Below are 12,931 nucleotides of genomic sequence, written 5' to 3'. Positions count from 1 at the left end.
GATAGGTGAAATCTACTCTTCAACACTTTAAAATAATTCTATATGGACTTTATCCCATGACAAAAGTATATTTTTAAAAAGAAAATGCAGCTCTATATGTTGAATAGTAACTTTTGACAATGCTTAAGAGAAATATGCATATATATCATTAAAATAAGAACTTAAAAAGCAATAGATACTTATTCTACAGACATCATAGCGATACCTGATTGATCCAACATCACTACACAAAGGACTATAGGACATAAATCAATTTTCCAGTTAAAGAAATCTCATTCTATTCTCCTAAGAACCAAAACCTTTCTTTTAGATTAAAAAAAACTTTCTTTGGATAAATATCTTCTGAAAATGTAATTAAGCCATTTCCTATTATCTTAAACAGGAATAAATCATAACTAATGTTCCATCTCTTGATGACTCAGGGGTTACAGCTATAAACATAAAAACTGTACATCATACTATTGTAATGGAGTTTACCTTCATATTATATGACCCCTGAATGCCATGCTTTTATAATTCTCATGTCTATTTTTCATGCTTTCTATTATGTCCCTCACTATCAAGCTATTTTCTCTTCTAATCTGTTATTTTTAATCCAGGTTAAGGCAGGAAACCAGAGAATCAATTGTTTTTAAAAATAACATCTGTTGGGCAACGTGGCTCACGCCTGTAATCCCAGCACTTTGGGAGGTTGAGGCAGTGGATCACCTGAGGTCAGGAGTTTGAGACCAGCCTGGCCAACATAGTGAAACCTCATCTCTACTAAAAACACAAAAATTAGCTGGGTTGGTGGCAGGCACCTGTAATCCCAGCTACTCGAGAGGCTGAGGCAGGAGAACTGCTTGAACCCAGGAGGCAGAGGATCATTTCACTGCACTCCAGCCTGAGCAATAGCAACGGAGCAAGACTCCATCTAAAAAAAAAAAGTATAACATAACCTGAAGAAAAATTGGTTTTGTGGCATCATTTTCATCACTTAAAATTTTAGGTAGTCAAAACTGTTGAAAATATAGCTACTAGATAAATAAGGTGTAACTATAATTCTAATTCACAACTACAACGGAGAATCCCAGAAACATAAACAGCATATTTAGTAGCTCCTCCTCCAAAACGTGAAAATAATCAATAAGCCAGCTGGACGCCAAAGCCAACATGAATGTCTATATAAGGTAGCATAGTTGCAAACAATGAAATGGAGCATGAGTATTCTAGAAGCTCAAGGGAGACTGCAGCAAAGGGTATGTAAGACCAGAGGATAGGGAGGAGGGAGTGGTTGAGTTTATGGTGGGGCTTATTCAGAAACTTACTGTAATAAAACAAAAGGAAGGCCATGATGGATGGGAGGTTTCTTTTAAAGGCACAGCCAGTAGGAAGCAGTTCTCCCTCCCCACAAAACTCATAATATAAATACCTGCTCACATCAGGAAGTTTGAACAATTGCCACAAGAAACGGGGATCCAAGGAAAGCAAAACACCTGATCTAGAACTAAAACAGACACTCCATAAAACAAAAGCATCAGTACACTGGGCTGTGCAGCAGTAAAGTATTCCATGCCCTTAAACTTCACCTTTTTTTTTCTTGCTCTTCCTTCTCTATTTTGTGGGACGCAACGTACGTTGAAAAGAGATGGCAACACCTATTTAAGAGCTTGACAAACTCCACCATGGCATCCTCTTTAGACATGTTTCCCAGGGCTGCCCATTCTCTCCTGTAAGGAATAACAAGAAAAGTTACCTCCCCTTCTTAGTAGAAAGAGAACTTTTAAATTTAAACTAAATATGAATAATTCTCAATTGTAACTAAAATGAAGAATGATTCTACTGTAAGCAAAAGGCTCAAAACTTCAAGTTTTAACAAGTACATATTGATTTACTAGATATGCCACATACAATCCAAACAACTGCATTGCTGATGATTCCCATACAGCAAAAGGGTATCAATTTTTTTTTTTGAGACAGGATCTCACTTTGTTGCCCAGACTGGAATGCAATGGTGTGATCTTGGCTCACCAAAACCTCTGCCTCCCAGGCTCAAGCGATTCTCCTGCTTCAGTCTCCCAAGTAGCTGGAATTACAGGCGTGCACTACTACTGCTGGCTAATTTTTTTATTTTTAGTAGAGATGAGGTTTTACTATGTTGGCCAGGCTGGTCTTGAACTCCTGACCTCAAATGGTCCACCCACCTTGGACTCCCAAAGTGCCGGGATTACAGGCGTGAACTGCTGCACCCGGCCTACTTTTCTTATATAATATTTGAACCTTAATTAAACAAAAATACTCAATGTATTTTTTTTGTCACAATTTTTTTATGCCTCAATAACGCAATCAATTACTATGTATTTTAAACGGCTACTTTTAATATTATTTGGGAAGAACCAAATGAACCTCTACTTGTCTTATGTTAATAATCAGATGAATACAGTTCTTCCACAATATTTAGCCATAAACATCTCTAAACTAAAAACAGATAAATATCTGAAGACTCCAGAAGCTACAAGAAAAAATGTTAAGTTCTTATTTTAAGCTAATGAGCCAGCTATTCACGTCTTAACCAATACACATTGTACCCTTTGCCAACATTATTCTCATTAAATTCACTACACAGAAAACACTGTTACCTCCTGTCATTCCCCAGCACATCAAAGAATCCAACCTCAGGACAAGTGTCTGGATTATATGGGCCCATAAGAACCTGCTTATGCAGTGCCACAAGCTTCAATTTTTCTTCATAAGTTGAATGAAATGCTTTGCCATCTTTTTCTGTAAGAAACACAAAGAAAACAATTAGCACTGGCAAAATATGTAATTTTCAGCATTATATACTAAAGTTTTACTACAAAGTATGTCACAAACTGCCTGTAATAGACACAAACACTATTATAGTGAAATTTTTATTTCAATTACTTTTTAAAAATGTTTTTATTTTTAGACAGAGTCTTACTCTGTTGTCCAGGCTGGAGTGCAATGGTGTGATGACGGCTCACTGCAGCCTTGACCTCCTGGACTCAAATGATCCTCCTACCTCAGCCCCCCAGGTAGCTGGACTATACGTGCGTGCCACCAAACATGTCTTCTTGCAGAGACGGGGGCTGCCCAGGCTGGTCTCGAACTCTTGGGTTCAAGCAAGCCTCTTCGTCTCAGCCTCCTTTTCAAAAGTGCTGGGATTTGAGCCAGCATGCCCAGCCCAATTACTACATTTTATTAATAACAGAACCTAAGACAGAAATCCTGTATGATGGTTTTTTTTTTTTTGCTTTTTTTTTTTGAGACAAGGTCTCGCTCCATTGCCCAGGCTGGAATGCAGTGGCATGATCACAGCTCACTGCAGCCTCAACCTGCTGAGCTTAAGTGATCCTCCCACCTCAGCTACCCAACTACCTGGGACTACAGGTGGAGCATGTGCCATCATCCCTGGAAAATGTTTTTATTTTTGTAGAGACAAGGTCTCGTTATGTTGCCCAGGCTGGTCTCAAACTCCTGAGCTCAAGTGATTCTCCCGCCTCAGTCCCCCAAAGAGACGGCATTACAGGTGTGAACCACCACGCCTATCCTGAATTATGTTGTAAAAATAAGCCAACTATCAATATTCACGCTAAAGCTACTACAGAAAAACCCATCTGTCAAGCTGCAGTCAGGCTGCTGCCTTGATCTCCCAGGCTTAAGCAATCCTTCTGCCTCAGCCTCCTGAGAAGCTGGGACTACAGGCACGTGCCACTACATCTGGTTAATTTTTTATTTTTTGCAGAGACAATGTCTTACAATGTTGCCCAGACTGGTCTTGAACCCTGGGCTCAAGCAATCCTCCTGCCTCAGCCTCCCAAAGTGCTGGGATTACAGGTGTGAGCCACCATGTCCAGGCCAACAATCGGTTTTTAAAATAGCTTTTAAAAATAATTTTTAGCCAAAAGAGAAAAGAAACACTTAAAATAATTTTATATTAGTCCCTTTTAACATGATCATGCATAAGAGATTACATACACTTTGAAAGGCTGTATTCAAAAATGTATCCATCCCACTGAGGCAGTACAATGTGGTGGAAAAGGCTTTGGAATTGGATGGCCTGGGTTTAAATCTCATCTGAGACACTTCCTAGCTATGTGACCATTCAACCTCTCAGTTTATTCATCAATAAAGAGAGGGTTACACTTCAGAGGTTGCTACTTCAGAGGCAATAGGATTATTATTATTATTATTATTATTATTATTTTTGAGACGGAGTCTCGCTCAGTCGCCCAGGCTGGAGTGCAGTGGCGCGATCTCGGCTCACTGCAAGCTCCACCTCCTGGGTTCACGCCATTCTCCTGCCTCAGCCTCCTGAGTAGCTGGGACTACAGGCGCCCGCCACTACGCCTGGCTAATTTTTGTATTTTTAGTAGAGATGGGGTTTCACCGTGTTAGCCAGGATGGTCTCGATCTCCTGACCTCGTGATCTGCCCATCTCAGCCTCCCAAAGTGCTGGGATTACAGGCGTGAGCCACCGTGCCTGGCAAACAGGATTATTATTATTAAAAACTATTAATGCTTTTCTTTCCTTCATCTGATTGACTCTGGTAAGTTTCCATATAGGCAATGAAGAGTGCGACCAGTTTGACCTATAAAGACTAACTGCTACCAACATTTAAAAGCCGTATGAAATTAGGTTCTAGTAAAATGGGAAATACTCAGTTCTGCTTCTTTGATAAATGGCAGCATTAACTACTGGTTGATTCCAATGATAACAGACTACCAAATTTAAAGAAAATGGGGAGGGGGCTTGAAAGTAGTATATGCTACCTATATGTCTCATTCATGTATATAGTAGTGAAATAAAATCACTAATGAGTGAGAAGAATATGAGTTAAAGAACAAAAGGAAACTCAGAAGAAAAAATATAGAAGCTGCCAATAAATATCCAAAACGATATTCAACCCCACTAGTCAAGAAATACAAATAGGCCAGGCGCGGTGGCTCAAGCCTGTAATCCCAGCACTTTGGGAGGCCGAGACGGGCGGATCACGAGGTCAGGAGATCGAGACCATCCTGGCTAACACGGTGAAACCCCGTCTCTACTAAAAAGTACAAAAAACCAGCTGGGCAAGGTGGCGGGCGCCTGTAGTCCCAGCTACTCGGGAGGCTGAGGCAGGAGAATGGCGTAAACCCGGGAGGCGGAGCTTGTAGTGAGCTGAGATCTGGCCACTGCACTCCAGCCTGGGCGACAGAGCAAGACTCCGTCTCAAAAAAAAAAAAAAGAAATACAAATTAAAAGCATTAGATAGCAAGACCCCCCCATCAGATAAACAAAAAAGATAACATCTAAAGTTATTAAGATCCTACAAGTACCCATTCTCAATAAAATATAACAATTATATAACAATATACAACAATAAGTTATGTGAATGTGGGATCTCTCTCTCTCAAAATATCTGACTGTACTCTACTCACCTATTTTCAGACCTTGATTAACCCTGGGTATCTGAAACCAGGGAAAGCAAAACCATGGACAATGAGAGACACCTGCATTTCAAAATTATAAATGTGTATGCCCTATGATCCAGTCATTCCAGTTCTCATTACATATGCTTGACAAGAACTCCCAAATATACAGAAGGAGGCAGATACAAGGACATTGATTGCAGCACTGTTTTCTTGTGACTGGAAATAAAAGGTTATCAATAAGAGAAAGTCGAAACAATGCGGTACAGCCATGCCTTGCATAATGGCATTTCAGTAAAGGACAAATTGTTTATATGACTGTAGTCCCATAAGATAATAATGGAGCCCAAATTTTCCTACGGCCTAGTGGTGTGGTAGCCACCACAACACGGTGCGACACATAACTCAAGTATTTATGGTGACGCTGGTGTAAACAAACCTACTGTGCAGCCAGCTGTATAAAAGTATACAGCACATATAACACATAATACGTGATGACATTAATCATCAAACACTTAACAAGTACATTAATCACCAAAATTTTCTTACACTACTATGACACAGGTGATTATTAGAGAAACACAGCCCAGAACAACTTCCTTCTCACTGTTTTTCTGAGACGGAGTCTCGCTCTGTTGCCCAGGCTGGAGTGCAGTGAGTGGCACAATCTCACTGCATAAACTCACTGCAGCTTCCATCTTCTGGGTTCAAGTGATTCTCCTGCCTCAGCCTCCCGAGTAGCTGGGACTACAGGTGTGTGCCACCACACGCAGCTAGTTTTTATATTTTTAGCAGAGATGGGGTTTCACCATGTTGGCCAGGCTTGTCTCCAACTTCCAACCTCAGGTGATCCACCCACCTCAGCCTCCCAAAGTATTGGGATTACAGGCGTGAGCCACTATGCCCACCCCCTTATCACTTTTAACAAATGGTGATAATTTGAAAAATAGCTCCAGCTCCCGATCTTAGCCTCGTGATTTAGAGAGCTTTTGTTTTTTAAAACAAAAAAAAAAGGCATTAAGCAGCCACTGGCATTAAGCAGCCAGGCACAGTGACTCACACCTGTAATCCCAGCGCTTTGGGAGGCCAAGGCAGGTGGATCGCTTGAGGTCAGGAGTTTGAGATCAGTCTGGCCAACATGGTAAAACCCTCTCTCTACTAAAAATACACAAACTAGCTGGGTGTGGTGGTGCAGCACATCTGTAATCCCAGCTATTCAGGAGGCTGAGGCAAGAGAATCATTTGAATGAGACAGAGGTTGCAGTGAGCTGAGATCATGCCACTGCACTCCAGTCTAAGCAACAGAGTGAGATTCCATCTCAAAAAAAAAAAAAAAGGGCCGGGCGCGGTGGTTCAAGCCTGTAATCCCAGCACTTTGGGAGGCTGAGACGGGCGGATCACGAGGTCAGGAGATCAAGACCATCCTGGCTAACACGGTGAAACCCCGTCTCTACTAAAAAATACAAAAAACTAGTCAGGCAAGTGGCGGGCGCCTATAGTCCCAGCTACTCAGGAGGCTGAGGCAGGAGAATGGCGTAAACCCGGGAGGCGGAGCTTGCAGTGAGCTGAGATCCGGCCACCGCACTCCAGCCTGGGCAACAGAGTGAGACTCCATCTCAAAAAAAAAAAAAAAGAAAAAGAAAAAACATTAACCTATGTCATTTTATCTTGAGCCTATAAAGAACATACTCTGCCAATGATTCAAGAAAAAAAGATGTGGTGGGCCTGAGAGTGCATTTTTCCTTTCTTTTTTTAAGAATAAATTCAGGCCGGGCGCGGTGGCTCAAGCCTGTAATCCCAGCACTTTGGGAGGCCGAGGCGGGTGGATCACGAGGTCAGGAGATCGAGACCATCCTGGCTAACACGGTGAAACCCCGTCTCTACTAAAAATACAAAAAATTAGCCGGGCGTGGTGGCGGGCGCCTGTAGTCCCAGCTACTCGGAGGCTGAGGCGGGAGAATGGCGTGAACCCGGGAGGCGGAGCTTGCAGTGAGCCGAGATCGCGCCACTGCACTCCAGCCTGGGCGACACAGCGAGACTCCGTCTCAAAAAAAAAAAATAAAAAAAAAAAAAAGAATAAATTCAATTAAGTGGTTTTATCTAAATACATGTCAGTAAAGATAAAATCACATGGAAACTATGCACCTGAAGACCACTTTTCTGATTAGTCATGCAAAATAGCAATTTCGAACATATGCACACAAAATTTTTTTTTTTTTTGCCGCAGGAAGGTGATTTGAACTAATAGATGGGGCAAGTGGATATGAAAAAAATTTTTTGAAATCTGTGACTATTGCTATAAAGTTATCTGTAAAATACTGCTATGTGGGTTTTCTACTAATGGAGGGAGGGTTCATTTCCTACCAGATGATAAATTTGCTTCTCTTTGAGACAGGTTCTCATTCTGTCGCCCAGGCTGGAGGGCAGTGGCACGATCACAGCTCACTGTAGCCTTGAACTCCTGGGCTCAAGAGATTCTACCACCTCAGCCTCCTGAGTAGCTGGAACTATCAGTGAGTGCCACTATGCCCAGTTAATTTTTGTTTTTGTAGAGAGAGGGTTTTGTCATGTTGCCCAGGCTGGTCTCGAGCTCCTGGCCTCAAGTAATCAATTGCCTTAGCCTTCCAAAGTGCTGGGATTATAGACATGAGCCACCATGCCTGGCCAACTTGCTTCTTTATTTCAAGCATTTGATAATGTGAACTAAGTGCAGGGGCTTTGAGGGATGGTAAGTAAACACTTTTTTTTTTTTTGAGACAGAGTCTTGCTCTGTCACCCAGGCTGGAGTGCGGTGGCACAATCTTGGCTCACCGCAACCTCCATCTCCCAATTTCAAGTGACTCTCCTGCCTCAGCCTCCCTAGTAGCTAGAACTACAGGCATGTACCACCACGTCCGGCTAATTTTTGCATTTTTTAGTACAGACGAGGTTTCATCATGTTGGCCAGGCTGGTCTTGAACTCCTGAACTCAGGTGATCTGCCCGCCTCGGCCTCTCAAAGTGCTGGGATTACAGGTGTGAGCCACCGTGCCTGGTCGAGTTTCAGTACTTTTGGATGTTATTTTAACATCTGCCCTTTTTACACCTGACAGAATTAAAAATATAGTGCAAATTTAAAAAGTGTTTTTATTTATTTATTTTGAGATGGAGTCTTGCCCTTTCACCCACGATGGAGCACAGTGGCGTGATCTCGGCTTACTGCAACTTCTGCTTCCTGGGTTCAAGCGATTCTCGTTCCTCAGCCTCCTGAGTAGCTGGGACTACAGGTGTGTGCCACCATGCCCGGCTAAATTTTGTATTTTTCATAGAGATGGGGTTTCACCATGTTGGGTTGGCCAGGCTGGTCCTGAACTCCTGACCTCAGGTGATCTGCCTGCCTTGGCTTCCCAAAATGCTGGGATTACAGATGTAAGCCACCATGCCTGGCCAATAAATGTATTTTTAAAAAGAGGAACACGTGGCCAGACACAGTGGCTCACGCCTGTAATCCTGGCGCTCTGGGAGGCTGGGGCGGGTAGATCACCTGAGTCAGGAGTTTGAGACCTGCCTGACTAACATGGTGAAACCCCATCTCTATCGAAAATACAAAAATTAGCCGGGCATGGTGGCACACGCCTGTAATCCCAGCTACTTGGGAGGCTAAGGCAGGAGAGTCGCTTGAACCTGGGAGGCAGAGGTTACAGTGAGCCGAGATTGTGCCATTGTACTCCAGCCTGGGCAACAAGAGCAAAACTCCATCTCAAAGAAAAAAAAAAGAGGAATACGTTTTCAGTATTAGTTCTGGTCAGGCAGTCAAACAGATTCGTTGACCTCTGTGAACTTCAGTGCTTAAGCCTATGTTTTTGTTCACAGGCCCTCATCAAAAAACACGCCCAGCAAATCTCACAAAAGAAATTGACTTTATGAGTCAACTACTATGAGAATGAACAAAACAGTATATCCATTCTTGTGAACTGTCCTGGCATTCCCATTTACTCTTTTATGCACTTACTAGTTTTAAGAATTGCTCTGTCGCCAGCTGCAGCGGCATGCACCTATAGTCCCACCTATTCGGGAGGCTGAGACAGGAGGGATCATTTGAATCCACAAGTTAGAATCTAGCCTGGGCAATCCATTGAGATTCTGATTCTGAAGAAAATAAAAATAATTGCTCTATAATCCTTTCTTTAAATCTTACTACTAAATCTCCAAATTAACATTTTTTCTATATGAGAGCCAAATTTGTCTCAAAAAACAAAATCAAGAAAACAAACAGCCAGGCGCGGTGGCTCACGCCTGTAATCCCGACACTTTGGGAGGCTGAAGTGGAAGGATCACTTGAGTCCAGGAGTTTGACACCAACCTGAGCAACACTGCAAGACCCCACCTCTACAAAAAAACTAAAAAACAGCTGGGTGTGGTGGCATGCGCCTGAAGTCCAGGCTTCTCTGGAGGCTCAGGATTGCTTGAGCCTCAAGGTCGAGGCTCCAATAAACCATGAAAGCACCACTGAACTCCAGTCTGGGTGACAGATGAAGACCCTGTCTAAACAACAAACAAGCAAACAAATAAACCCAGCAGGGACTGGTGGCTCATGCCTATAATCCTAGCACTTTGGAAAGCTAGGGCAGGTAGAGTGCTTGAGCCCAGGAGTTTGAGACTAGCCTGCGAAACACGGTGAAACCCTGTCTCCACACACACAAAAAACCCAAAAATTAGCTGGGCATGGTGGCGTGTACCACAGTCCCAGCTACTAGGGTGGCCAAGACGAGAGGATCCCTTGATCCTAGGGGTTGAGACTGTGGTGAGCCATGATGGTGCCACTGCACTCCAGCCTGGGTGACAGAGTGAGACCCTGTCTCAAAACAAAACAATGTTAATACTAATAATTATTTTTGAAAGACTGTATTACAAATTAATTTTATGTATTCATTTTTTATTTCCCCAAATTTTCAGTAAGCATATGTACTTTGTAATCAAACACACATATACATTACCTTTTTTAATACACATTTTTAAAGTCAAAGCAATGTATTTTCAGCCTTTGGGATTAGGTTAAGAGATTATTCTCCCAAGGAATATACAAAACCCAGGAGGCTGTGCTAATCCCAACCAGTTTTGGTATAGCACAGTTCACACAGTACTGAAATCCTAAGCTTCAAAAAAAAAAAAAAAAACCACAGAAAAATAAAAATCCTTCATAATCTATATTGTTAGGCAGACTACTAGTATTACACAAAAAGTTACTTCTCTCTTACTCTTCAGGTGGCTCTGGTTGACACATCACAAGAGTTTGGTCTTTTAAATCAGGTGAGAATAATTTTCTTCTTCTTTTTTTTTTCTGAGACAGAGCCTCATGTCGCCCAGACTGGAGTACAGTGGGACGATCTCAACTCACTGCAACTTCCGCCTCCCAGGTTCAAGTAATTCTCCTGCCTCAGCCTCCCCAGTAGCTGGGATTACAGAAGTGCACTTACCACACTTAGCTAATTTTTTTTATTTTTAGTCAGATGGGGTTTCACCAATGTTGACCAGGCTAGTCTCAAACTCCTGACATCAGGTGATCCGCCTGCCTCAGAATCCTGAAGTGCTGGGATTACAGCATGAGCCACCACGCCCGGCCAAGAATAATTTTCTTCTAAATTATTTCTGGTACCGTAAACGTTAAATGTAGTTAGCAGGAAAGTAATAACTCCACTAACTGCACTGACACAAAAAGCCTTGTAGAAACTCAAAAATCTTTAACCAGGGCCCTATTCCTAAAGGAAAGTTCTATTTCAGTCCTCTCAGAAGGGAATGCAGGCATCATCCTCAGCTCTTCCACTCATTAATTATTATTATTACAAAGTTATTTAATTCAATCAATTTTGGAATTCTGCTTTCTATGGCAAACAAAAGCAAACACAAATCCTGCTTAGAAAAGAAAACATGCAGATAAACCTTCAGTTAAACATGATAGACTGAACACACACAATTACCCCTGATCCTTAATGAAATCCCACTAAAAGGAATAAGGAAGCCAATTTAGAGAACCCTGGAAAGGGCTGGGTGTGGTGGCTCATGCCTGTAATCCCAGCACTTTGGGAGGCCAGGGCGGGTGGATCACCTGAGGTCAGGAGTTCGAGACCAGCCTGACTAGTGTGGTGAAACCCAGTCTCTACTAAATATGCAAAAATTAGCCAGGAGTGGTGGCGCATGCCTATAATCCTAGCTACTTGGGAGGCTGAGGCAGGAGAATTGCCTGAACCCAGGAGGCAGAAGTTGCAGTGAGCCAAGATCGTGCCACTGTACTCCAGCCTGGGCAACAGGAGCGAAACTCTGTCTTGGAGGGGGGGAAAAAAAAGAGAACCCTGGAAAGGTTCACAAATTAAAGGCATCAGGTTCTTTAAAAGCTGAAGTCTAGATGAAAACAGGAATCTGGTTTAAAGTCTATATAAGATGTAAGGAGCCACCCTCCCCCCTCCCATTGCGTTTGCCAACCCCAAGCAGGCAGATGGCTACCCTGTTCCTACTCAGTAGAGGGCTGGATATTTACTACAGAAAATGAATCAGGGATGCTCCAGATGTTAGGACACTTTGGCTTAGAGTATGCTATTAGACAGATAAATGAAATGTTTCCCCAGTAAATGGTAAGTACCTCCCACTCATCCCCACTTCTCCTGCCTAGTTTCTGAATGTTGGCAACCAGGTTCATATATCCCATGCAGGAGAGAGGAGTATTTTCTTGAAAAACTGGCTCCAAATAAAGACCTACAGACACTGATTTGAAAGATGCTGACATTTGAAGGTTCTTCTACAAAACTTCTGTCTCATCACCTTAGAAAAAAGGTTCCTACTTTAATGTTACAATTAGGTGTTCTGTACCTTATCCTTTAACATGAAATACTCAAGGATCACCAGACATTTGAGGAAAGCTTCCAATATGGAAACAAAAAAACTACAATAAATTTTAACAGTGAAATAACATTCAAAATTTATACTCAATATCCTCAGGAACAGAAGCTAATGCATCTATGAAGCAAAACAAGTTACTTAAAAAAAAAAAAAAAGACAATTCAGAGAAAAAAGAACTCTTGGAAATTAAAAATGTAAAAAAAAAAACCCCACAAAAACACAAAAATTAAAAAATCTAGAAGATGGAGCTGAGGATATTTCCTAGAAAACAAAGCAAAAATATAAACATGAAAAATAGGGAAGAACAGATAAGAGAATTAGAAGTTTAATCCAAAAGATCGATTATCTATTAACAGTACCAAAAAGTGAAAAGAGAGAAAATTACCAAAGAAATATGGCTGGGCGCAGTGGCTCACGCCTGTAATCCCAGCACTTTGGGAGGCCGAGGCAGGCGCATGACGTGAGGTTGGGAGTTCGAGACCAGCCTGATTAACATGGAGAAACCCCATCTCTACAAAATTAGCCAGGCATGGTGGCACATGCCGGTAATCCCAGCTACTTGGGAGGCTAAGGCAAGAGAATCGCTTGAACCCGGAAGGCGGAGGTTGCGGTAAGCCAAGATCGCACCATTGCACTCCAGCATAAGC

At 42.3% G+C, this 12,931-nt stretch overlaps 1 protein-coding gene across 1 annotated transcript in view; it reads right to left on the bottom strand.

The window, feature by feature from the left end:
• Positions 1–12,931, bottom strand: part of ACBD3 (acyl-CoA binding domain containing 3) — a 47,641-nt gene that overhangs the window by 21,735 nt on the left and 12,975 nt on the right. The window contains exons 2-3 of the mRNA XM_025381990.1: positions 2,619–2,760; positions 1,569–1,709 (exon numbers count right to left, since the gene is read on the bottom strand). Coding sequence (XP_025237775.1) covers positions 1,569–1,709; positions 2,619–2,760 — 283 coding nt within the window. The remainder of the gene's footprint in view (positions 1–1,568; positions 1,710–2,618; positions 2,761–12,931) is intronic.

The sequence above is a fragment of the Theropithecus gelada genome, chromosome 1 (assembly GCF_003255815.1).
Source record: "Theropithecus gelada isolate Dixy chromosome 1, Tgel_1.0, whole genome shotgun sequence".
NCBI classification, from domain to species: Eukaryota; Metazoa; Chordata; class Mammalia; order Primates; family Cercopithecidae; genus Theropithecus; species Theropithecus gelada.
Note: the sequence above shows the minus strand (reverse complement) of the source record. Positions and strands in the feature narration are given on the sequence as shown.